The 22,845-nt window shown below is 38.7% G+C and overlaps 1 protein-coding gene and 1 pseudogene across 3 annotated transcripts; both read right to left on the bottom strand.

The window, feature by feature from the left end:
- Positions 1-589: 589 nt before the first annotated feature.
- Positions 590-13,612, bottom strand: LOC122361887 (NACHT, LRR and PYD domains-containing protein 3-like). Of its 3 annotated transcripts, none has more exons than XM_043262990.1 (8): positions 13,326-13,612; positions 6,403-6,564; positions 5,931-6,089; positions 3,644-5,503; positions 2,929-3,102; positions 2,427-2,588; positions 1,910-1,956; positions 591-1,626 (listed from the first exon to the last, which is right to left on the bottom strand). In XM_043262990.1, the coding sequence occupies exons 2-8, from the start codon at positions 6,549-6,551 to the stop codon at positions 1,067-1,069; spliced, it is 3,111 nt and encodes a 1,036-aa protein (XP_043118925.1). In that variant the 5' UTR covers positions 6,552-6,564; positions 13,326-13,612; the 3' UTR covers positions 591-1,066. The 3 variants fall into 3 exon arrangements, with proteins under 3 accessions (XP_043118926.1, XP_043118925.1, XP_043118924.1); XM_043262989.1 differs by having other exon boundaries at positions 3,644-5,506; positions 13,326-13,608; XM_043262991.1 differs by lacking the exons at positions 6,403-6,564; positions 13,326-13,612 and having other exon boundaries at positions 590-1,626; positions 3,644-5,436; positions 5,931-6,048.
- A 1,588-nt stretch (positions 13,613-15,200) lies between these two features.
- LOC122361888 lies at positions 15,201-22,370 on the bottom strand (annotated as a pseudogene).
- Between the last annotated feature and the right edge of the window lie 475 nt (positions 22,371-22,845).

Raw genomic sequence — 22,845 nt, 5'->3', positions numbered from 1 at the left:
ATAATACCCAACGTGAGAGCTGACCCCACAGTCACTAAACCAAACTCAATAAAGTGTGCAAGTGATTCACGTGGACCCTCTTGAACAAGTTGTGTTTTGAGTGGCTGATTTATTCCTCGTGAAAAAATTCAATTAGCAAACAGTCCGGTAAATCAGAGAAGTAAGCCAGGTCCAGAAATTCCTGAGTATAATCCTCAAGTGATCGGGTGCCCTGCTTGAGGGTTAGCAAAGACATTGCAAGGTGCATACCTGGCCATGGTTCGGTGAAAAGCCGCTGGATCCTGGTGTGAGGTTGCATTCTGTCACGAATGAGCGGTCTGAGGCGTGCGGATCCATGTGCAGGCTTTTATTAAACAAAGGCATGGTCATAACAGGCAGGCGTCAAACAGGGCTAACAGATATATAGGAGGCGAGGCAATAACGAAATCCAGAGACAGGCAGAAGGTCAGGTCAGGCGGCAAACGATCAGAGAATCAGAGAACAGACAGGGTCAAAACCAGAAACTATAATCCACGAACGATCTAACTATGAGACAGGCGAAACAATGCAACCTGCAGGTGAGTGGCTTGCTGCAGTCTTTATAGTCCAGGAACAGGAAGTTAACGCAGAGGGAGTGGATGCAGATCACCCAGAGGTCAGTGCTCCCTCTGCTGGCTTGGTGACACCCACGACCTTTGTACAGTATAAATTCAAACCACATCCTGAAAAAAGACACATACTCTCAGGAGTCATAAAAATATTGACTTCTGACCTTTGTACAGCATAAATTAAAACCACATCCTGAAGAAAAGAGACATACTCTCAGCAGACAATAAAAATATTGACTCCTGACCTTTGTACAGCATAAATTAAATGTATTTTATAATATATATTATAAATTAAATATGTAATATATATACTCTCATACGGTTTACACAATATTCCAGATATGTGCTGTAACAGACAAACTGCACTTAATTACAGATTACAATATAATAAGAAACAACGATATATATGCTGGCTGACAGGCAGAATTGGTATTATTTTACAGTGTAAAGTTTAAGTTAAATATTAGTTTAAATCTTGCTCAGTTGTTTCTAATTGGACGCGGTTTAATCTCAGAGACAGACAGTGAACTATCAAAATAAAGCCCAAATCCAGCGTAGAGGGGCTCAGTGAAAGTGGTGTTGAATGTGTGTAAGTGTGTGAGTGTGTGTGCATAAGAGACACTGTAGAAGGACAGACGGCCGGCCGACCAGTCCAGATACACTCCTACTCTGTTAGCATGATCTGAAGTGACAGGTATGAGTGTGATATTTTTATTGTATTTGGCGATGAAGTTGTTTTTAATACAGATCAAACTCCATGACTTTTTGTTGTACCCAAACCAACTGTCATCACTGCATCCTTTCCTGCTGATTCCTTTATATGTCACTGATATATTAACCCCTTCCCCCCCGCTCCATTCAGCCTCCCAGTAACAGCGTCCAGTCAGACTCTCTACACACAGAACCTGAGGACACTCAAATCTGTCTGGATGATCAGGATACAAATGCTTCTTTGTCACAAGTTTCACCTTTCTGTTCCTCTTAGACAGAGTGAGACAAGTGTTTACTGTGTTTAAATCCAGTGTGAGATCGCATGCATCTGAACACAAGAAAACAGATTACATTTGTTTGAACACAAGAAATTGAATTGATAAGTTTAATTATTCTAGCTACTGTGAGAAATATTATTATAAGCTTACTGTTGTGAATCGTTCTAAGGTAGAGAGAACACTAGCTAGTTGCATACTTACTCAAAAATAGATTTTGGATTTTTATCAAAAAAAAAAAAAGTGACTGACTGCAGCTTTAAATAAAATACAAATGTGCAAGTAGCTTCCAAGGATTTGTTTTAGGGTTGGAGATAGAAAAGTGTATAAACTTACATTTTTGGGGTCCTCTTCTAATCCTGAACTCTCCTGCATGATCCACACTATAAAAACATTTTATGTAATTTTTGCAATAGTATGTCTTAAATATATGACGTTCTTATTTGGGTGATACGTTGTATTATGGTTGTATTATCATCCCCTTATTGTTTTATCATCCACTGCCAAAAAACTTTCTCCCTTTTAGTCAATTCATCCTAACCAGGGAGCCTAACTTTGGTACACTAAAACAAACGTTTTGATTTTATCAAATCATGGACATGGTCTGGTTTACAATAGAGCACTTGGGGATTTGGTTTGGTGCTCGCAATGCACATAGTGTGTCTGATTAATTATAACTATAAAAAATAGTAATAACAATATCATTTCACTTGATTTAGTTAGCTAGTGACATAATGTTGTTATACTTTTAAACATTTTCTAAAACAGAAAACCTTCAAAATACATTTAAATGCCAAAGCATCATAATGCACAACATGAACAAACATGTGATGATTGTCAGTGTTGAACATACTTGAGTTTTTCCAGTCTGTAGTTTGGATCAGAGAGCAGCTTGACTAATGATGGTCCTGGATGATTGTAGCTCAGATCCAGCTCTCTCAGGTGTGAGGGGTTTGAACTCAGAGCTGAAGCCAGAAAACAACAGCCTTCCTCCGTCACCATACAGCCAGATAATCTACAAACACACACACAAAACTTAATTTCACACTATCTTTGACTGAAGATAATGTAATCTCATTCACACAAAAGTGTTTAGATTCACCACTTTTATCCACAGATCACTCATTACAGGTGTAGTTTAGCTCAGTGCTTTACTTAGTATCAGTGTTAATGCCGCAGAACTGTTTTCAGTAACAGTATCTGTTCATCTCCACTCCTCACAAGTTTTAAATTTTTATCACTAAATTAATCAATAAACAAGAGGTTACAAACAAATTGAAGTGAGCCTTAAACACACTGGAGATCAGAACATCTTTATTTGCATAACCAAGTAAACCTTTGTCTGTTTTTCTTACCTCAGTATGTTGAGTTGACAGTGTGAACTCTTCAATCCATCAGAGAGCAGTTTCACTCCTGAATCCTGCAGGTCATTGTTACTCAGGTCCAGCTCTCTCAGTGAGGAGTTTAATGATTGTATAGATGAAGACAATATTTCACAGCACTGACCAGTGATATTACAGTCAACAAGTCTGTAAATAAAATATAAAATAATGTTTATTACAGAGGAGATGATGCATTAAGTTATTATTTCCTGTGTTGATTGCATATTATCACATTAATTATAATTTATGTTTCTCTGAAATTTGACTAAAAATAATCTCAGATAGGTTAACACCAGTGTGGCCAATTAGTCTTAAATACTCCAGCTGTTATACAGTAACTAAATGCAGATGTATATTTGATTGCAAAGATATGATTAAAACTAAACTGAGCTAGACAATGATGACTCTGAGCTCAATAATGAAAGGATTTTGACTGAATATTGAATGTTTAATCTTGGCATTATTCATTACAGACACTCTGTTCTCCAATTTGATACTGTTAAGTGCTTTGACACAATCTGTACTATATAAATAAACTTGTGAGTCTGAGGTTTATTCGTATTCCTTAAATAAAAGACCTGATTACAATTGTGCACTTTCCTTTAAATTTAATCTGAATCAAGTAAAAAATAAAAGTGGACCATAGGAAAAAAGTGGCACATCTACAATCAGATCAATGAATACTCACAGAGCTTTTCTGCAGTTCAGCACAGCTGGTATCAGTCTCCTTCTACCTTCATCTGATGTGTTGTATTTTTTCAGGTCAAACTCATCCATCACCTCTGATATTTGAAGCATGTAGGTGATTGTTGAGCAGTGAGACGGAGACAATTGATTTACTGAGCAATTCTCTGATTTCACAAACTTCTGAATTTCTCTGTATAGACTCTGATCATTACTTTCTAGCAGACAGAGGAACAGATTGATGCATCTATCATTTGAGAGACATTCATCACTATTGATTTTCTTTTTAATGTACTTTGTGATTCTTTTGATGGCCTCTGAGCTATTCAATGTATGTGTCAGTAGATCCTGAAAGAGTCTCTGGTTGAACTCTAGTGAGATGCCCAGCAGGAACCGCAGGAAAAGATCAAGGTGTCCATTTCCACTCTGGAATGATTTATCAACCGTGCCTTCTAGCAGCTCAAACAGAGAGATTTCACGACTGTACCAATTGTATCCTTTCAAAAACAATTTGAGTGATTCCATGTTCCTGACTACATATGAATAAAACACATAGAAAGCAGCAAGAAACTCTTGAAAGCTCAGATGTATGAAGCAGTAGACTTTCCTCTGATGAACCACAGATTCCTCCTTAAAGATCTCAGTACAAATCCCAGAATACACTGAGGCATCAGTGACGTCTATGCCGCTTTCAATCAGGTCCTCCTCATAAAACATCACATTGCCCTTCATCAGCTGATTGAAAGCCAGTGTAGCAAGTTTCACAATCATGTCTGTATTGGACTTCAACAGATCCTCTGGACCTCTCTGATAATATTTCTGATTCCTCATGTTGATCTGAGTCAGCAGGAAGTGGATGTACATTTCAGTCAAAGTTTGAGGGACTTTTGCTCTGTCATTTTGTTTCAGGAGGTTTTGAAGCACAGTGGCTGAGATCCAGCAGAAGACGGGGATGTGACACATGATGTGGAGGCTTCTTGATCTTTTAATGTGAGAGATGATTCTGCTGGCTTGATGTTCGTCACTGATTCTCTTCCTGAAATATTCCTCTTTCTGAAGATCATTGAATCCCTGAATTTCTGTCACACGGTTGATGTATTTTGAGGGGATCTGATTGGCTGCTGCTGGTCTGGAGGTGATCCAGATGAGAGAAGAGGGAAGCAGGTCTCCTCTGATGAGGTTTGAAATCAACACACCCACTGATGAAGACTCATTCACATCACAAACTTTTTGTATGTATGAAAACGTCAGTGTAATTCTGCTCTCATCCAGACCATCGAAGATAAATACAACTTTAGACTCCTCATAAATCTTTGCGTCTAGATCTTGAAGTTCAGGATGAAAGCCTTGCAGAAGTCTGTGAAGACTGTACTGGTGATCTTTAATCAAGCTCAGCTCTCGAAATGGAAGCACAAATATGAAATCTACATCCTGATTGGCTTTTCCCTCGCTCCAGTCCAGAATGAACTTCTGCACAGAGATGGTTTTTCCAATTCCAGCAATTCCTTTAGTAAGAACAGCCTTGATGTTGTCTTTCTCCTCACATCCCGGGTCATGTAGGGGTTTGAAGATGTCATTATAGCAGAGAGGACTGTCTTGTGTTCTGTCTGTTTTCTCCATCTGTATAACTTCATGTTCTTCATTCACTCTTTCACTCTCTCCCTCTATGATGTAGAGCTGTGTGTAGATACTGTTTAAGAGGGTTTGATTTTCTTCATGTTTGATTCCCTCAAATAAGCTCTCATACTTCTTCATGCTGGTTTTGTGTTTGTCTTTGACTCCTTGCCTGAAAAGGGTCTGAATGTGAGAGTTAGTACAGGTCAAACGAGGTGTCACTGATTTGACCACTTTGTCTCTTTTCACTCTGCTGAAATAAATGAGACAAAAAAACTGTGAAAAAGCATTAAAATACAGAAAATCATTCAAATGTGTTTCTCAAAATGAAGGTCATGCATCTGAATCTGGCAAGTCGTACTTATTTTACTATGTATAGTCAATGGCACATAGTGACATCTATAGAGAACTGGAAGTTTATCAGCATATTTTGTGTATATCATTTGGGTAAATAAGGTTGTGTTTCATATTAGTTTAATTTGAACCACAGGATAACACAGACCATATCATATGGAGCAGATCTATGACTAGTACTGTTTTCTATTGTAGACTGTGGGACAGATAATATGGATAACGGACACACAGTATAATGCAAAACATGGTTTAAACAAATAGGACATGTTCCTGGGTCAAAATCTTTGTTTATTGTGTTTTGTCATGTTTATGCTCATGCTCACACAGGGTCAGAGGTCACTGCTGCATCACTAAACAAAGGAGGAGAGAGCAAAGATCTGTCACTCTTCATAGACAAACAGCTGGGTTCTGGAGATGCTGCTTTTTGTGTGTGAACATCCCCCCCCTCTCTCTTCTCATAGTCACTCGTTTTACAGGCAGTGCTGAAGAAATAGTAAATAATTAACTGACATACTGATAAAACTGTTTCAACAATATTGGCTGTTTGTAAAACACATGCACTGGTGTACCATGAGACGGTAAGTGTTCAAAAATTATCCACTTTATTAGCTAAAATGAATGCGATTTGTGCTTTTTGCCTTTGCTTACATTGACTGCTGGTCGACTCGGTACACTTAACAATGACATGCCTAATACAAAACACTGCGATATACTGAAACAATATAAACATGCATTCTAAAACACTATAAAACCTAACAACTGAACATGATCAAGATTAATCATGTTTAAACTCACTCAACATCAGAGGTCACTGCTGCATCACTGAACAAAGGAGGAGAGAGCAAAGATCTGTCACTCTTCATAGACACACAGCTGGCTTCTGGAGATGCTGCTTTATGTGCGTGGCCATCCTCCTCCTCCTCTCTCTTCTCAAAAAGACTCATTTTACAGGCGGTGCTTTAAAAATGTGTAATAAAATATTAATATTAATATTTTTTATATTTGTAGTTAATATTTTTCTAGACATGAGTAACAATTGACAAAAAATAGACTTCTTATTATGACACAAATTAGAGTTTCCAGACTCATTAATATTCAGACTATGAGTCACATAAGATTTGGATGAATAATCACCATCCAAAACTCCACCCTTATTCTCTCTGAGAATTCACTCCTCACATTTACACCAATTACTGTAAGACTTAATTCACTATTAAAGCCAAAACAGTTCACAGTTCTTTCACTGTTTTGTGTGTATGTTGTTACGGCCCAGGGCCTTGGGGGAGTGGGGATTATTTGTCTGCCGCCCTCTGTTTGTTTGTGCAGGCTCATCAGGCTAATTGTCCTGCACCTGCTGGCCTGCACCAATTTACTGCTCCACCTACATCACTCTGTATATAAGTGGAGTGGAAAACCTTCTCTCGCTCTCTCTCTCTCCGCGCTTTGGTTTGCGCTGCTCTGCACCGGCTCGGCTCGGCTCCTTTACCGCGCCCGTCCCCGCCTGCCTCTCTCCCGATTCATCATGCACATTTGAGTTTGTCTTTTGTTTTACGCACCACATTCATGACGCACCATTCACCTGTCCTACACCCACACAACACCACCCACACCAATGATTTACAGACACTCACACTCCACAACTTCTTTTGTGTTTAACTTAATATTCATTTCTGTTAATAAATCTTTATTTGAGTACCTTTACCCGTTCTTGTCTCCCCTCCTTGGTCGCGTCGTTTTCAGCTCCTGTTTGTTTGCCTTTTGTGAATGAGCTGTCCGTGCGCTTGATTGGCATATAATTCGGGAAAGATTCCGTGTTGTCATGGTCCTTATATGGATTTGGTTGCACTCAAGGGGAGACTTGTCTAAAGTGGTGTGTTTAGTGTGGAGCGGAGATTTAGCCATGGTGTTTGTCAGTGGTAGCTGTGTTCAGGACGGAAAGGTAAGTGTATAACTTGTAATGTTCACTGAGAGTTTAAAGATTGAGAATCCCTTGTAGGTTTAGCGGCGCTTCCCAACAGGGGTTGTGCTGCGTAACTATTTAGTGTGGAAGTTAAGAGCGGGTCGTAGCTTCCCTTTTTCCCTGTCCCTGCATCGGCTCGGGAGCGCGCCGTGGTTACGTGGAACAATCAGCTTGCTGGGTGTTCTTACGTGCCAGCGGTATCTGGCGCATAAGAACCCATCGCCACGCTTCCCGAAGACTAGGGGTGAGTTTGTAAGTTTTTTTGGGTAGGTAGTTAGCGGGATATCTCGTTCTTTGTGTGGTGTACATTACCCAAGGTATCATTTAAGCGTCCGTCCTGTTTGTAGGATTTGTTTAGCCATGGATGAGGTTGTACAAGATTTTATTGAGTCGACATGTGAAAGTGGTTTAAATCTATATACTAAGAAGCAGTTGATTGCGCTTGCTGAGTTTTATAAACTTGATATTGGAGATACAAAAAAAGTTAAAGACGTTGTTAGACTTACTTTAAGGGAAAAGTTGGTGGAAAAGGGAGTTTTGAAATCTGTTGGGCAGCCAGGTGAAGTGTTTTTTGCACAGAGTACTACAGGTTTGTCTTTTGAGCAACAGAGGGAGTTGCTTTTGTTAAGGTTAAAGGCGGAGCAAGAAAGTGAGAGGAGTAAGCAAGATTTGGAGTTTGCAAAATTAGATGTAGAGAGACAAAAACTTGAGTTAATGAGACAAGGGAGAGTTAACTTTGAGCGTGTTTCCCATGGAGCTAGAAATGAACTTAGTGATTTAAAACTGGTTCCTAGGTTTAACGAGAGAGACCCAGAGACTTTTTTTTCGTTGTTTGAGCGTTTGGCGGAAACGCGTAGTTGGTCTGAACAGACGCGCGTGTTAATGCTCCAGTGCGTGTTGACTGGTAAGGCGCAACAGGCGTTTTCCTCTTTGAGTAGTGTCGACAGTGCTAAGTATTCGGAAGTTAAATCTGCTGTTCTTAAAGTTTTTGAGCTTGTTCCTGAGGCGTATAGGCAGCGTTTCCGGAGTTGGAGACGTGGGGATCGCTCACATTTGGAATTTATGTGTGATTTAGTAACGCACTTTGAAAGCTGGTGTTCTTCAGCAGGTGTTAAGACACTGGAGGATTTGAAAGAACTCATTTTGTTGGAGCAGTTTAAAAATTCAATTTCTGAGAATATTTCGGTGTACATTGGAGAGCGTGGAGTTAAGACTGTGGCGGAGGCTGCTGCGCTTGCGGATGATTTTTATCTAACGCATTCCATGAGTAATGGTTCAAATTTTGGTGCGCGTGCTAATAGTCCGGTTCAAATGAATAGAGAGTGGGCTGATTCAGAGGTTAAAGGTGGAAGGCTGATGCGTAAGTCAGAGAAAATTTGTAATTATTGTCACAAGCGTGGACACTGGAAAAATGACTGTTATCGAATGAAGTCTCGTCCTAAACAAACTTCCCCTAGTCGTAATCCAGCAATGTGTACTGCATCTGTGGTAGCTTCTATTGTGCCCGAGGTAGAGTCCGATCTAAAATCTTTTTTGCCGTTCATTACAGCGGGAAATGTCTCTCTGCCCGGGGATAATGAGCGTGCGCGTATTAAGATTTTGCGTGATACCGGGGCAGTTAATTCATTCATAGTTGCCTCAGCACTTAATTTTTCAGAAAAATCATTTACTGGCTCCACCATTCCTATTGTGGGAATGGGCCTTAATGTAGTAAATGTTCCACAACATAAGATGATGCTCCATTGTAATTTTTTTCAGGGTGAAGTTTGGGTAGGTGTGCGTCCTGCTTTGCCAGTGGATGGTGTCTCTATGATCCTGGGAAATGACATTGCAGGTAGTAGAGTTTGGGCTGATGTTCCTCCTCCTGCCCAGGTGACATAAGAGCCTGTCATAAGCAGTGTTCCAGATAAGAGTAAAGCAGATTTTCCTGATGTATTTAGTGCTTGTGTAGTGACAAGGTCTACTAAAGTGAAAGCTAAAAGTGAGGAAATTATTTCTCCCACTAGGATGGATTTTTCAGCGCCTGTTCTTCCTTGGTCTGTTTTACATAGTGAGCTGGTTCAGGAACAGAGAGCTGACAATACATTAAAGGAGTTTTTTGATATGGTTTGTCCTAATACTGAGGTTAGAGATCGTCCTCAATGTTATTTTGTTCAGAATAATGTGTTGACCAGGAAATGGTCTCCTCAGTTTGAAAATTTCATTGGTGATCCTATTTATCAGGTTGTTGTGCCTTTAAAGTTTCGTGACACTGTATTACAGATTTCTCACGACCAGTGCGGGCATCTTGGTATACGGAAAACCTATGATCGAGTGATGAGGTATTTCTTTTGGCCTCGTTTGAAAAAGGATGTGTCTGCGTACTGTAAGTCTTGTCACACGTGTCAGTTAACTAGTAAACCTAATCAAGTACTACACCCTGTGCAATTGAGTCCCATACCTGCTATTGGACAGCCTTTTGAACACTTAATTGTAGATTGTGTGGGCCCGTTGCCACCAGCTAAATCTGGTGTTATGTACTTGTTAACAGTAATGTGTCAGAACACTCGGTATCCGGCGGCATTTCCACTGCGAAGTATTACAACTAAAAACGTAGTTCGTGCTTTGAGTCAATTCATCTCAATTTTTGGTCTTCCACGTATCATTCAGACTGATCAGGGCTCAAATTTTTGTTCAAAGCTGTTTGCACAAGTTTTGAAACAGCTTAAGATAAAACATAATCTTTCATCTGCTTATCATGCACAGAGTCAGGGTGCTTTGGAAAGGTTCCATCAGACTCTTAAATCAATTTTGCGATCTTTTTGTGTCCAGATGCAAGGGGACTGGGAGGAAGCACTGCCCTGGATGTTGTTGTCTGCTCGTGAGGTGGTCCAGGAGAGTACAGGCTTTAGCCCAAATGACCTTGTTTTCGGTCATAAGGTTCGGGGCCCCCTAGCACTGTTGAAGGACGGCTGGACAGAGTCAGATCCGCCAAGTAACCTTATTGACTTTGTAAATGGTTTTAGGTACAAGTTGTATGTTGCTCAGGAATTAGCTAAAGAGAAGTTGGAAGCTGTACAGGGAAAAATGAAAAAGCTTTGTGATAGACGCACTGTTTGCAGAGTTTTTTCCTGGTGATCAGGTGTTAGCCCTGTTGCCACTAGTAACGTCACCATTTCAAGCAAAATTTTCAGGTCCATATTTGGTGGTAAAAAAGCTTTCAGATCTAAATTATTTAATTTCCACTCCAGAACGTAGATCTAAAACTCAATTATGCCATGTAAATTTGCTAAAACCTTATTTGTGTCGTGACTCTGGAGAGAAAGAGAAAATTCAGGTGCCTAGTGTTCAGCCTCAGTGTCTGTCTGTCTCTTCCTCAGTTGTGGCAGAGCTAGGGGGTGAACCGCCAGATCCTGAGGAGGCTGTAACGACTGGTCATCTAAGAAATGGGGAGTCACTGCAGAATTTGGAGAAGTCTTTGTCTTATTTAGACACGTCAAAAAGGTCTAAGTTAATTTGATTAGAAAGTATATTGTTCTTTTTGGAGACACACCTTCGTGTACTAATGTCCTGCAACATGACATTGATGTTGGTGATGCTAAGCCAATCAGACAGCGCTTCTATCGTATGCATCCAGACAAAAAGTTTGTTCAGTACATGCTTGACAACAACATTGCCTTTCCTTCTGATTCCAGCAGGGCTTCACCATGTTTGTTGATTCCTAAATCTGACGCCACGCCTAGGTTCTGTAATGACTTTCGCAAAGTCAACTCTGTCACGAGGCCTGACTCCTTTCCTCTGCCTCGTATGGAGGACTGTGTGGACCAAGTGGGGGGGCGAGCTTTGTTACAAAGTTAGATTTGTTGAAGGGTTATTGGCAAGTTCCGTTAACAGATAGGGCTAAGCAAATTTCATCATTCATCACACCTAGTGGACTTTATTCATTTAATGTTATGCCGTTTGGATTACGAAATGCGCCAGCGACCTTCCAGCGCCTAATGAATATTGTGTTGCGTGGGCTTGATGGGTGCGCTGTATATCTGGATGACGTTGTGGTTTATTCGGATTCGTGGGAGAAACATCTTTCCCGTCTGGAAGCAGTTTTGGCACGGTTGGCAGATGCACGACTGACTGTGAATTTGGCCAAATGTGAATGTTTATTTAGGCCGTGTAGTTGGTCAAGGGGCAGTTAAACCCGTTCGTGCTAAAGTGCAAGCCATCGATCAATATCCATTACCCATGACTAAAAAGGAGCTTATGCGATTTTTAGGGATGGTTGGCTATTACAGGTGTTTCTGCCCAAACTTTTCCTCTGTAGTGGCACCATTAACTGACTTGCTAAAAGGAAACGTAAAATTTGTCTGGTCAGATGCTTGCCAGAAGTCTTTTGAGAGGGTCAAAGCTTTAATGTCTAATTTCCCTGTCCTGATGGCTCCGAAATGGGATAGGCCTTTTGAAGTGGAGGTGGATGCCAGTCTAGTGGGCGCAGGGGCTGTACTAATGCAAACCAATGACTTGGGAATAAGAAAACCGGTGTGCTTTTCTAGGAAATTTAATAAACACCAAGTTAACTACTCTGTTATTGAAAAAGAGACTCTAGCTTTGTTGTGGGCGCTGCAGTACTTCAGCGTTTACTTGGGTTCTGGACCCGTAGTTGTGTTTTCTGATCATAACCCATTAACGTTTCTTTCAAATCTGCAGTCTCCAAACAAGCGGCTCATGCGCTGGGCTCTCCACCTCCAGGGTTATACACTGGACATAAGACACATCAGAGGCCGTGACAACGTTGTGGCTGATGCTCTCTCTCGGGCTCTCTAGCCTACTGGGAAGCGTTTCGCTTCACCCCACCGTGTTGAGCTGAACCGGGACGGCACGGTGGTTTCCCTTGTCCCGGGACCATCCACCTGTTAAAGGTAGTTTTTGTTTTAATTAAAAAATCTAAAATCTAATATATCTAATCAATTGATTGGTCTACCTGCTTTATAGGGGGGTAGTTACTTTCAGGTCCCCATAGGGGGTCCCTTCTTTGTAGGGGGGGGTGTTACGGCCCAGGGCCTTGGGGGAGTGGGGATTATTTGTCTGCCGCCCTCTGTTTGTTTGTGCAGGCTCATCAGGCTAATTGTCCTGCACCTGCTGGCCTGCACCAATCTACTGCTCCACCTACATCACTCTGTATATAAGTGGAGTGGAAAACCTCCTCTCGCTCTCTCTCTCTCCGCACTTTGGTTTGCGCTGCTCTGCACCGGCCCGGCTCGGCTCGGCTCCTTTACCGCGCCCGTCCCCGCCTGCCTCTCTCCCGATTCATCATGCACATTTGAGTTTGTCTTTTGTTTTACGCACCACATTCATGACGCACCATTCACCTGTCCTACACCCACACAACACCACCCACACCAATGATTTACAGACACTCACACTCCACAACTTCTTTTGTGTTTAACTTAATATTCATTTCTGTTAATCTTTATTTGAGCACCTTTACCCGTTCTTGTCTCCCCTCCTTGTTATGGCCCTGAGCCAGTCATAACAATGTGTGTGTGTGTGTGTGTGTGTGTGTGTGTGTGTGTGTGTGTGTGTGTGTGTGTGTAAAAGCCAGATTGAATCTGATCAGCAAGGACTTAAAAGCTGGCAAGAGTAAGAAAATCAGTAGGAACACTAAAGCACATTAAAACACTCTTACATTGAAGCAGGATAGAAATATAACCGTTTACATTTAAAGATTCATATTGATTTACCAAAGCATTATAATGAATCAAGAAATGCACTCGATTAGACTTACCTCTCTCTCAACAATGAAGAACATGAAAAACAAACTTAATTCAGTTCATAAATCCATTCTGTCTCTGGATAACAGCATTAAACCGATCTGCCCTCAATCTGATTCACATTTTTTACAGCTTTTCTATCTGGCTTGTTCGTGATTGTCTTCGCACAAAATGGAGTCTCACCAAACAGTTTCACTTTCGGAATAAACTCGTTTAACAGGTTTGCATTTCGAATGGAAAACATGGGTGAAGCAGTTCTAGGATTTAAATCAAACTTCGCTTTTCACGTATTGTACAGAAAGTTCACGGCTGCTGGTGATCAAAGGATCACGTTTTAAAACGCTTATTAGACGTTTAAAGACGTTTGCAGTATAATTTTACTCTGATTAATATTAAGATTAGGGGAGAGGCAATGTTCTATATTTTAATTGTTTTTTTTTTTAAGAGATATTTTGGTACTAAACACTATTTTGTAAAAATAATTATGGTCTTTAATGACCACTGAAATTATTTTTTCTAATATTTATAGTACTTATATAATAATTAGTGTAGTATTAACAGTGTAAGGTTAGAGAAGAGGGTTTTAAATTCCAATGCAAAGAGGCAAATTAGAGTAATTTTGTGAAAAAAAAAAAGTTTAATGCCATGGTTTACCCACTTGCTTTGTTCTGTAATAAATACTAGTTTCTTAAAGTGTTGCAGGTCATATCTGCTTAATTATTTTTAAGTTTTGCATTTGAATAAATATTTAGATGTAATGAAACAAGTTTTTTATCATTTTAAAATGTATGCTTCCTCTCTTTATTATAATGATATGTAGTGCACTCTCTGATGTGAATTAGATACGCTTCTTTCTTGTATTGAGCAGGACACATACCAGGGTTACTGGCATGGGAGGTGGTCTTGATGCTAAAGACTTTTATGTTGCACCAGCCATTTGTAAGAGGCGGATCTAGAAAATAATTTTAGAGAGGCAGTGGGGTGGCATGGTGTCTATGAGGGGTGGCAACCAACACCAAAGCAAAGTTTTAGGATTTATGGCCTGACATACACAATTAGGTTCACAAATAGTGCATTACAAGAAATCATCTATACTGTTTAAAAATAAACAATGAATGATTACATTTCAATGTCCATAACATTAGAACGAAATACCATCATATTTATTCATTACAGTACTAATATTTACAGAACCCCAGACACTTTGGTCTTCTGAGAAGGACAATACACACACAGTGTATACAGACATCTTTTACAACATCTCACTGAGAGAAGATGTCGGAAAAGTCCTGTATCACCTATTTTCCTTACACTTAATTTAACTTACTCAGAATGGCCAATAGCTATGGTATGGAGTCAATGCATGGCCACAAATTTGCAAAAGATAGGTTTAAAAGTAGTATTGTAAAAGAAAATGACAGGGAGACAAAATAAAAAAAGGGTTAAAATTAAAGTTAAAGTATTGAGAAAAAGGTCCTTTTTGCAAACAAAAATAATTAAAGAAAATAAAGACGAAGAAATAAATCATTGCAAAATATCCTTTAACTTAAATTTCTTTTGCAACACTTAAATATAAATCTTAAATTATATTAAATATTTTGCAAATATATGCAGTCCCGTATTTACACCAGGCTACACAACAACCTTATAATGATAAAAATCACCCACTTCTTTTTTTAATCATCATAAAAAAGTGTCTCAAAAATGTCTGAAGCAAGATAGAAATATAACCGTTTACATTTAAAGATTAATATTGATTAATACTGGGGTATAACATTTAAAAAGACAGACATTAAAGAACGCGCAAACAGTGTGTGGGACAAAGAAAACACTGCAAACTAAAGTGCAAGATAACACTTTTATTTGTGTTGGTGATTATAAAATACAAAAGTGTAGATGTGATAGAACAAAAAGGAAAAAGGTATATACACCTACACTATTTACAGTATTTACATGAACAAAACAAAAGACGGATGGAACGGGAAGAAGAGACGAGGGCGGTGCTAAAGAAAATAAATCAAAACAGTGTTCAGCTACTTAATTTCCCCCCTAAGCTATCTACCAACAGAAACTATATGAAAAGAAAATGTCTTCAGCGTCCGAGACGCCCTAACTAAACTACGCTCTCTTATCCAAAACAAGAGTACATGGGGTGGCACGCGCCCCTAACCTGATGTACTATACAAGACAGATTCCTACGTGTTGTAATGTATGTCACGTGACGTTCTTACCTGTCCACTTCTCCCCGGCCTCATAACACACAACGCATGATAACAACATGAGCGGAAAAGGGAACGTAAAAACAATACACAGGGTGACAAGTAACGAACATCAAACAAACGCAATATACAATGATAACAAGTAATCAAGCAAGTAGCGTCTCTTTTATTTGACATCAAACTTCGCTTTTCATGTATTGTACAAAACGTTCACGGCTGCTGGTAAAGAATCTATACAACATGATGTCACTTTGCACAAGCCCCGCCCATGGAAGCCGCTTTCTGTTTATGTGCGCTAAGAATATATATATGAAGTTTAAACTTATATGGCTTTAAAACACATGTAAAAAGGGCATAATGCAGGGTCCTCAAAAATATTGCAGAGGTCAAAACGCAAGCTGATCACTGAATGCATACAAACTCTCACAGATTCCCACAAACCCCACAAAGACAGAGTCTGACATGAGTTTAATCCCTATCTTTTGAACAGTCATTATGTCTCAATGTTGCCTCACAGGAAGCTGTTTAATCTGACATAAAGACACTGAGGATCCGCAGGTAAGCATAAATCCAGCGTAGAGGGGTTCAGTGAATGTGGTGTTGAATGTGTGTAAGTGTGTGAGTGTGTGTTTGTCAGAGACACTGTAGAAGGACAGATGGCCGGCTGACCAGTCCAGATACACTCCTACTCTGTTAGAGGCACGCAAACGGGTTGATATGACTTTGATTTCATTACCGTGTCTGGCAGTGAATTTGTTTTCAAAATAGTCCAGACTCCAGGACTTTTTATTAAACCCAAACCAACTGTAATCACTGCATCCTTTCCTGCTGATTCCTTTATATGTCACGGATAAATAAACCCTTCCCCCGCTCCATTCAGCCTCCCAGTAACAGCGTCCAGTCAGACTCTCTACACACAGAACCTGAGGACACTCAAATCTGTCTGGATGATCAGGATACGGTTGGTTTTCTTCTACATATGTCATCTTTCTGTTGTTCTCAGAAAGAGCAAGGTGAGTGTTCACAGTGTTTATATCCAGGGTGAGATCACATGCATCTGAAAACAAGATAGATAGATTACAACATTTAAGGTGTGTGTGTTATTAAAACTGGCTGCAAAAGGTGTTGCTACAAAAGGTGTGATATCGCCAGCTACAGGGCACTTAAAACTGTTAAAATAAAGTACAATCTGGAAAGGGAAATAAATAAAAATAATTTCATGTATATATAAATTTAGAATGAAGTCAAGTAGTATTAAAGAGAGAGTTTTCAGTTGTTTGAAGACTGAGACAGACTTTTAGCCTAGATATATTATAAGTTGTTGTCTGTTTTTCCCATCATTTTGTTTTTTTGTTCTCTGTAGTTTTTTTTTTTTAATGAAATATCTTCTAGCTTTTCCATGACATAGATCCACAACATTACAGCTTTTGACTGGCATGTCTCTTTGATTAGTGCATCTTTAAAGCCCATTTTAGCTTTAAAGATGAATTTAAAATTTAAAACTGGATTGATTTGCCAGCAGCCATCACAGAAAATCTGATTATAGTAATCTATTGAACTGGAATAGACAGTTCATATCGTGATGATAACCAGTTTTATTATTATCATGTATCCCTAGTTCTGTTTAATATTTACTCAGCTCTAGATTGACAATTGGATTGTTTTTAACCAGCCATTACAAAGTGTGTGAGTGTGTGTGTGTGTGTGTGTGTGTGTGTGTGTGTGTGTGTGTGTGTGTGTGTGTGTGTGTGTGCATGAATGTATGTATGTGTGACCTACATTTCTTTAGTCCTGCTGTAATCCTGAACTCTCCTCCATGATCCACACTATAAAAACAAATGACTGTCAAACTCAGCATATTAATATGAATAATTTAATAATCATTTTACATAAATTGTGTATTTAATTGAAGGACAAATAATCATGCAAGGCTTTTTATAAATTGTTTCTTTAAATTGCAAACATGAAATATCTGCAGCAGGTACTGTAAACATTTCCAAAATTAATAAATGTTAATATTGATTTAATTTTGTCTGTTCATCACATAAAGTGATTAAACAACTTCAGAAGACCTGAATTTATATCCTCTGATGAAGATGATTTGTGATTCTCTGTCTGTCCTGCTATATTTTATGTAGTTCCTACTTCACAGTCTCTATCACTGGGTGAAATCCTCAAACTCACCTTTACATTCAACATTTCAAGTGTTTTAATTCATAACTGATTTTCATCTATTAACTGCAGAAATCTATTGCTGTATCATGATGGGATGAGTTGTGAACAGGATTAGTGTTGAACATACTTGAGTTCTTCCAGTCTGTAGTTTGGATCAGAGAGCAGCTTGACTAATGATGGTCCTGGATGATTGTAGCTCAGATCCAGCTCTCTCAGGTGTGAGGGGTTTGAACTCAGAGCTGAAGCCAGAAAACCACAGCCTTCCTCCGTCACCATACAGCCAGATAATCTACAAACACACTCAGCAAAGTTTAGACTGCAGTACGTTTTTCATATCAGTCACCACTTCTCAAACGCCATGCTTATATTTTGTAAACAGCTACAAACCACACTGATATTCTGGAGATGCTCTTCCAATTCATAAATTGATTTTAGAGCTGGATGTAAGTGTAATTTACTTTGTGTTTTAGTTTCTTGATCACAGTATTCCAGACACGTATTTGTAGACTATTGGATAATTTGATTTATTCTGACCAGTGATGGGTGCTTCTTATGTGATGATAGCACAGACAGAACAGTGGCACTGTTGACCCACTTAGTGCACATAGTTTATAAGATATCTCAGTGACTATATGATGCTATATTACAGTTATTGCACTAAACTACATTTTTCATTTAGGACCTCATGTGAAAATGTAATGCCTAACAAGTTTCTCTTGTCTTGTTGAGTGAGTCAAGACTATTGACTGTTCCAACTGCATTGCTATTTAATTATCAGTAATGCAGAACAGAAGTCTTTAATTGCCTAACCAAGTGAACCTTTAATTATTATTGTTTACCTCAGTATGTTGAGTTCACAGTGTGAACTCTTCAGTCCATCAGAGAGCAGTTTCACTCCTGAATCCTGCAGGTCATTGTTACTCAGGTCCAGCTCTCTCAGTGAGGAGTTTGGTGATTGTATAGATGAAGACAAACTTTCACAGCACTGATCAGTGAGATTACAGCCATCAAGTCTACAACACAGGATGAAATATAATATAAAGAGAACAGGGTGGGTTCAAATATTGTTTTCTGATACTTAATAAAAAAGATTTTCTTTCATATTAATCCTAAAAACAACATGTTTAATTGTAAGAGCCAGATAGAGGATGAAAATTGTCATAAAATCTTAAATAATATCTTAATATTTAGCAGATATAGCTTAATATAGTTGACATATTTCCAGAAATGTTCATATGATTATTATTTTTAAATTGAATACAGTTTAAACTGAATATAGTGTAACAAAATCACAAAAAAAATTAAATAATAAATGTTTTCATAAAATTGTTACTAAACTGCTCATGACTTTTTTCTGGGTTTGACAGTTTACACGTTGTTTGGAGAGTCAGGAGGTGATGAAATGCTTTTGACATTAAAACAGTTTTTTTCTCTTCAAACAACTTTTGATTTCCTTTAAAATGTGTTGTTATGGCAGTTTCATCTTTAATTACATAAATACTACTCACAGAGCTTTTCTGCAGTTCAGCACAGCTGGTATCAGTCTCCTTCTACCCTCATCTGATGTGTTGTATTTCTTCAGATCAAACTCATCCAGCATCTCCTCTGATATTTGAATCATGTAGGCTATTGTTGAGCAGTGAGATGGAGACAGTTGATTTACTGTGTCATTCTCTGATTTCACAAACTCCTGAATCTCTCTGTACAGACTCTGATCGTTCATCTCCAGCAGACAGAAGAACAGATTGATGCATCTGTCAGCTGAGAGACATTTATCACCTTTGATTGTGCATTTAATGTACTGTGTGATTTTTTCAACGCTTTCTGAGCTGTTTACTGTGCATATCAGTAAGTCCTGTAAGAGTCTCTGATTGGACTCCAGTGAGACGCCCAGCAGGAACCGCAGGCAAAGATCCAGGTGTCCATTTTTACTCTTTAAGGATTTTTTAATCATTGCTTTTAGTAGCTCATACAGAGAGTTTTGCCAGCTGTAACCCTTGTATTCTTCATTCAGAAACAACTTTAGTGATTCTTTTTCTTGAATACATGGGCATAAAACACAAAGAAAGCAGCTAGAAACTCTTGAAAGCTCAGATGTATGAAACAGTAGACTTTCCTCTTATGAATCACAGATTCCTCCTTAAAGATCTCAGTACAAATCCCAGAATACACTGAGGCATCAGTGACGTCTATGCCGCTTTCAATCAGGTCCTCCTCATAAAACATCACATTGCCCTTCATCAGCTGATTGAAAGCCAGTTTAGCAAATTTCACAATCATGTCTGTATTGGACTTTAGCAGATCCTCTGGACCTCTCTGATCATATTTCTGATTCCTCATGTTGATCTGAGTCAGCAGGAAGTGGATGTACATTTCAGTCAGAGTTTGGGGGATTTCTGCCCCGTCGTCTTGTTTCAGGAGGTTTTGAAGCACAGTGGCTGAGATCCAGCAGAAGACGGGGATGTGACACATGATGTGGAGGCTTCTTGATCTTTTAATGTGAGAGATGATTCTGTTGGCTTGATGCTCGTCACTGATTCTCTTCCTGAAATATTCCTCTTTCTGAGGATCATTGAATCCCTGAATTTCTGTCACACGGTTGATGTATTTTGAGGGGATCTGATTGGCTGCTGCTGGTCTGGAGGTGATCCAGATGAGAGAAGAGGGAAGCAGGTCTCCTCTGATGAGGTTTGAAATCAACACACCCACTGATGAAGACTCATTCACATCACAAAACTTCTCATTATCTGAAAACGTCAGTGTAATTCTGCTTTCATCCAGACCATCAAAGATAAACACAACTTTACACTCCCCATAAATCTTTGATTCCAGATCTTGAAGTTCAGGATGAAAGTCCAGCAGAAGTCTGTGAAGACTGTACTGGTGATCTTTAATCAAGTTCAGCTCTCGAAATGGAAGAACAAACATGAAATCTACATCCTGATTGGCTTTTCCCTCGCTCCAGTCCAGAATGAACTTCTGCACAGAAACTGTTTTTCCAATTCCAGCGATACCTTTAGTAAGAACAGTCTTGATGTTGTCTTTCTCCTCATATCCTGGTTCTTGTAAGGGTTTAAAGATGTCATTGCAGTAGATTGGAGTGTCTTGTGTTCTGGCTGGTTTCTCCATCTGTAAAACCTCATGCTGTTCATTCACTCCTTCACTCTCTCCCTCTATGAGGTAGAGCTGTGTGTAGAACCTGTTCAGGAAGGTTTGATTCTCTTCTAGCTCAGTTCCCTCAAATCTTTCATACTTGCTCTTAGTGTTGGTTTTGTGTTGCTCTTTCACTCTCTGTCTGATGAGGGCCTGACAGTCGGAGTCAGCACAGGTCAGACGAGGCGTCACTGATCTGTTCACATCATCTTTCTTCATTCTGCATAAACATTGAAATGAACAGAAAAATAAAAAAGCTTAAACAGTACATATTATTGAAATAATAAATCATGTTTGCATCTGTGCTCGTGATTATTAGATTTCTACATTTTATACTGATCGCTGATCCCTTGACATCACAAAAAAGTATTACTCAAGGTTTATTTGTATGACTGAAACCAAGTTGAATGATGCACTGTAGACATGAAGGACAGACAATATGGAAAACTGACATAAAATACAGTAAATTTGATAAAAATCCTTATACTCACTCAGGGTCAGAGATCCCTGCTTCACCACTGAATTTAGGGGGCAGTTCTATGGATCTGTCACTCTTCATAGACACACAGCTGGGTTCTGGAGATGCTGCTTTGTGTATGTGAACATCCTCCTTCTCTCTCTTCTCATAAACACTCATTTTACAGGATTTGCTTTACAAATAGACAATATAAATACACTACTGAAATAACGTCATTTTTATGCAAAACAGTATTTCAATACATAGTAAAACAAAGTATTTTTTCCTGACAGACGCATAAACACATTCTTTTTTTTCGAACCGGCTGCTTGAATCAGTCTAAATATCTGAATCATGTATGACTGTGAGGACTATGATGTTTTGAACTTTTACATTTTAACTTTAATATCCTCAACACAACCCTGATTCTGTGATTCACAGCCAGTAGAGCTGCTAAAAACCCTGATGTGTTCATTTCATCTCTAAGAAAGCCCTTTTCACATTTACACCAGTTGCTGTAGGAAATATTTAGGGCTTTATTTAGTTTTTTGTTTCTGTTTGACAGCAAAAGGTCAGACTGAATTTGATCAACAAATAGTTGAGTGCTTATGAAGCCTATGAAAATACTCTAATGTCACAGTAAGACAGCTGTATAATGTAAATTTGTAACAAACAAATGAACAAATGAAGAAATGTGATCAAACTTACCTCTGTCTTAAAAAAGAAGAACATCAAACTAAATCTTCATTCAGTTCATAAATCCATTCAGTCTCTAGACAGCAGCATTTAACTCTGATTCACATTATTCACAAATAGGTTTTATCTCCTGATGAGTTTCGCTTGCTTCTTTCACAAAATGTCCTCTTGGACATTGAGTCTATTTTAATAGTTTCCCTTTCGAGTGTATCGACCTGGTTATATATTTACCAGATAGATAGGAAAACAGTGATAGCCGTGTGTGAAAGCAGGCCGAGTGTGGTCTTCATTTCCGAATACATTTAATCCAAAAACAAAGTGTGTTTACAGTAATGCTTTAACTTAACTGTGACAGATGACAACAACTTTTCTTGAAAAAGCTGAACTAGAACAAGCTCTGCTGCAAAATGACATGATTTTAGCTAATTAGCTAATGCTAACATTCCTGTGCTCTTCTCAAGTCTGAAATAAAAAAGTTATCTATGTATAAAGACTAATATATAATATAACTTTTTTAATGTGACCGTTTTTAATATATAAGGAGAGAGTGGGGACAGTTACAACACACAAACAATATATATATATATATATATATATATATATATATATATATATATATATATATATATATATATATATATATATATATATATATACATACATATATTTTATTTATTTACTTTATTATATTGTATATATATTTATAAAACGAATAGAAGAACGACAGCAATAAAATAGCTCGCAAAGAGTGATTGCATTAAATAAATATTTCTATAAGCGCGTGGCAGAGACCTCTGGTGGTGAGATGAACTTCCTGCAGATGGCTGACCCATT

This window comes from Puntigrus tetrazona, chromosome 17 (genome assembly GCF_018831695.1).
Source record: "Puntigrus tetrazona isolate hp1 chromosome 17, ASM1883169v1, whole genome shotgun sequence".
Lineage (NCBI taxonomy): Eukaryota > Metazoa > Chordata > Actinopteri > Cypriniformes > Cyprinidae > Puntigrus > Puntigrus tetrazona.
The sequence above is the reverse complement of the archived record's forward strand: the minus strand, read 5'-3'. Positions and strand labels throughout refer to the sequence as shown.

What these genes read in the sequence shown, in the direction of transcription:
- LOC122361887 (XM_043262989.1), bottom strand. Translation starts at nt 6,551, where the DNA reads ATGAGTCTTTTTGAGAAGAGAGAGGAGGAGGAGGATGGCCACGCACAT. An exon ending in TGTCAACTCAACATACTGAG is followed by an intron (nt 2,589 to 2,928) that starts GTAAGAAAAACA and finishes GTGTGTTTGTAG; the next exon opens with ATTATCTGGCTGTATGGTGA. An exon ending in TACAGACTGGAAAAACTCAA is followed by an intron (nt 1,957 to 2,426) that starts GTATGTTCAACA and finishes ATGTTTTTATAG; the next exon opens with TGTGGATCATGCAGGAGAGT.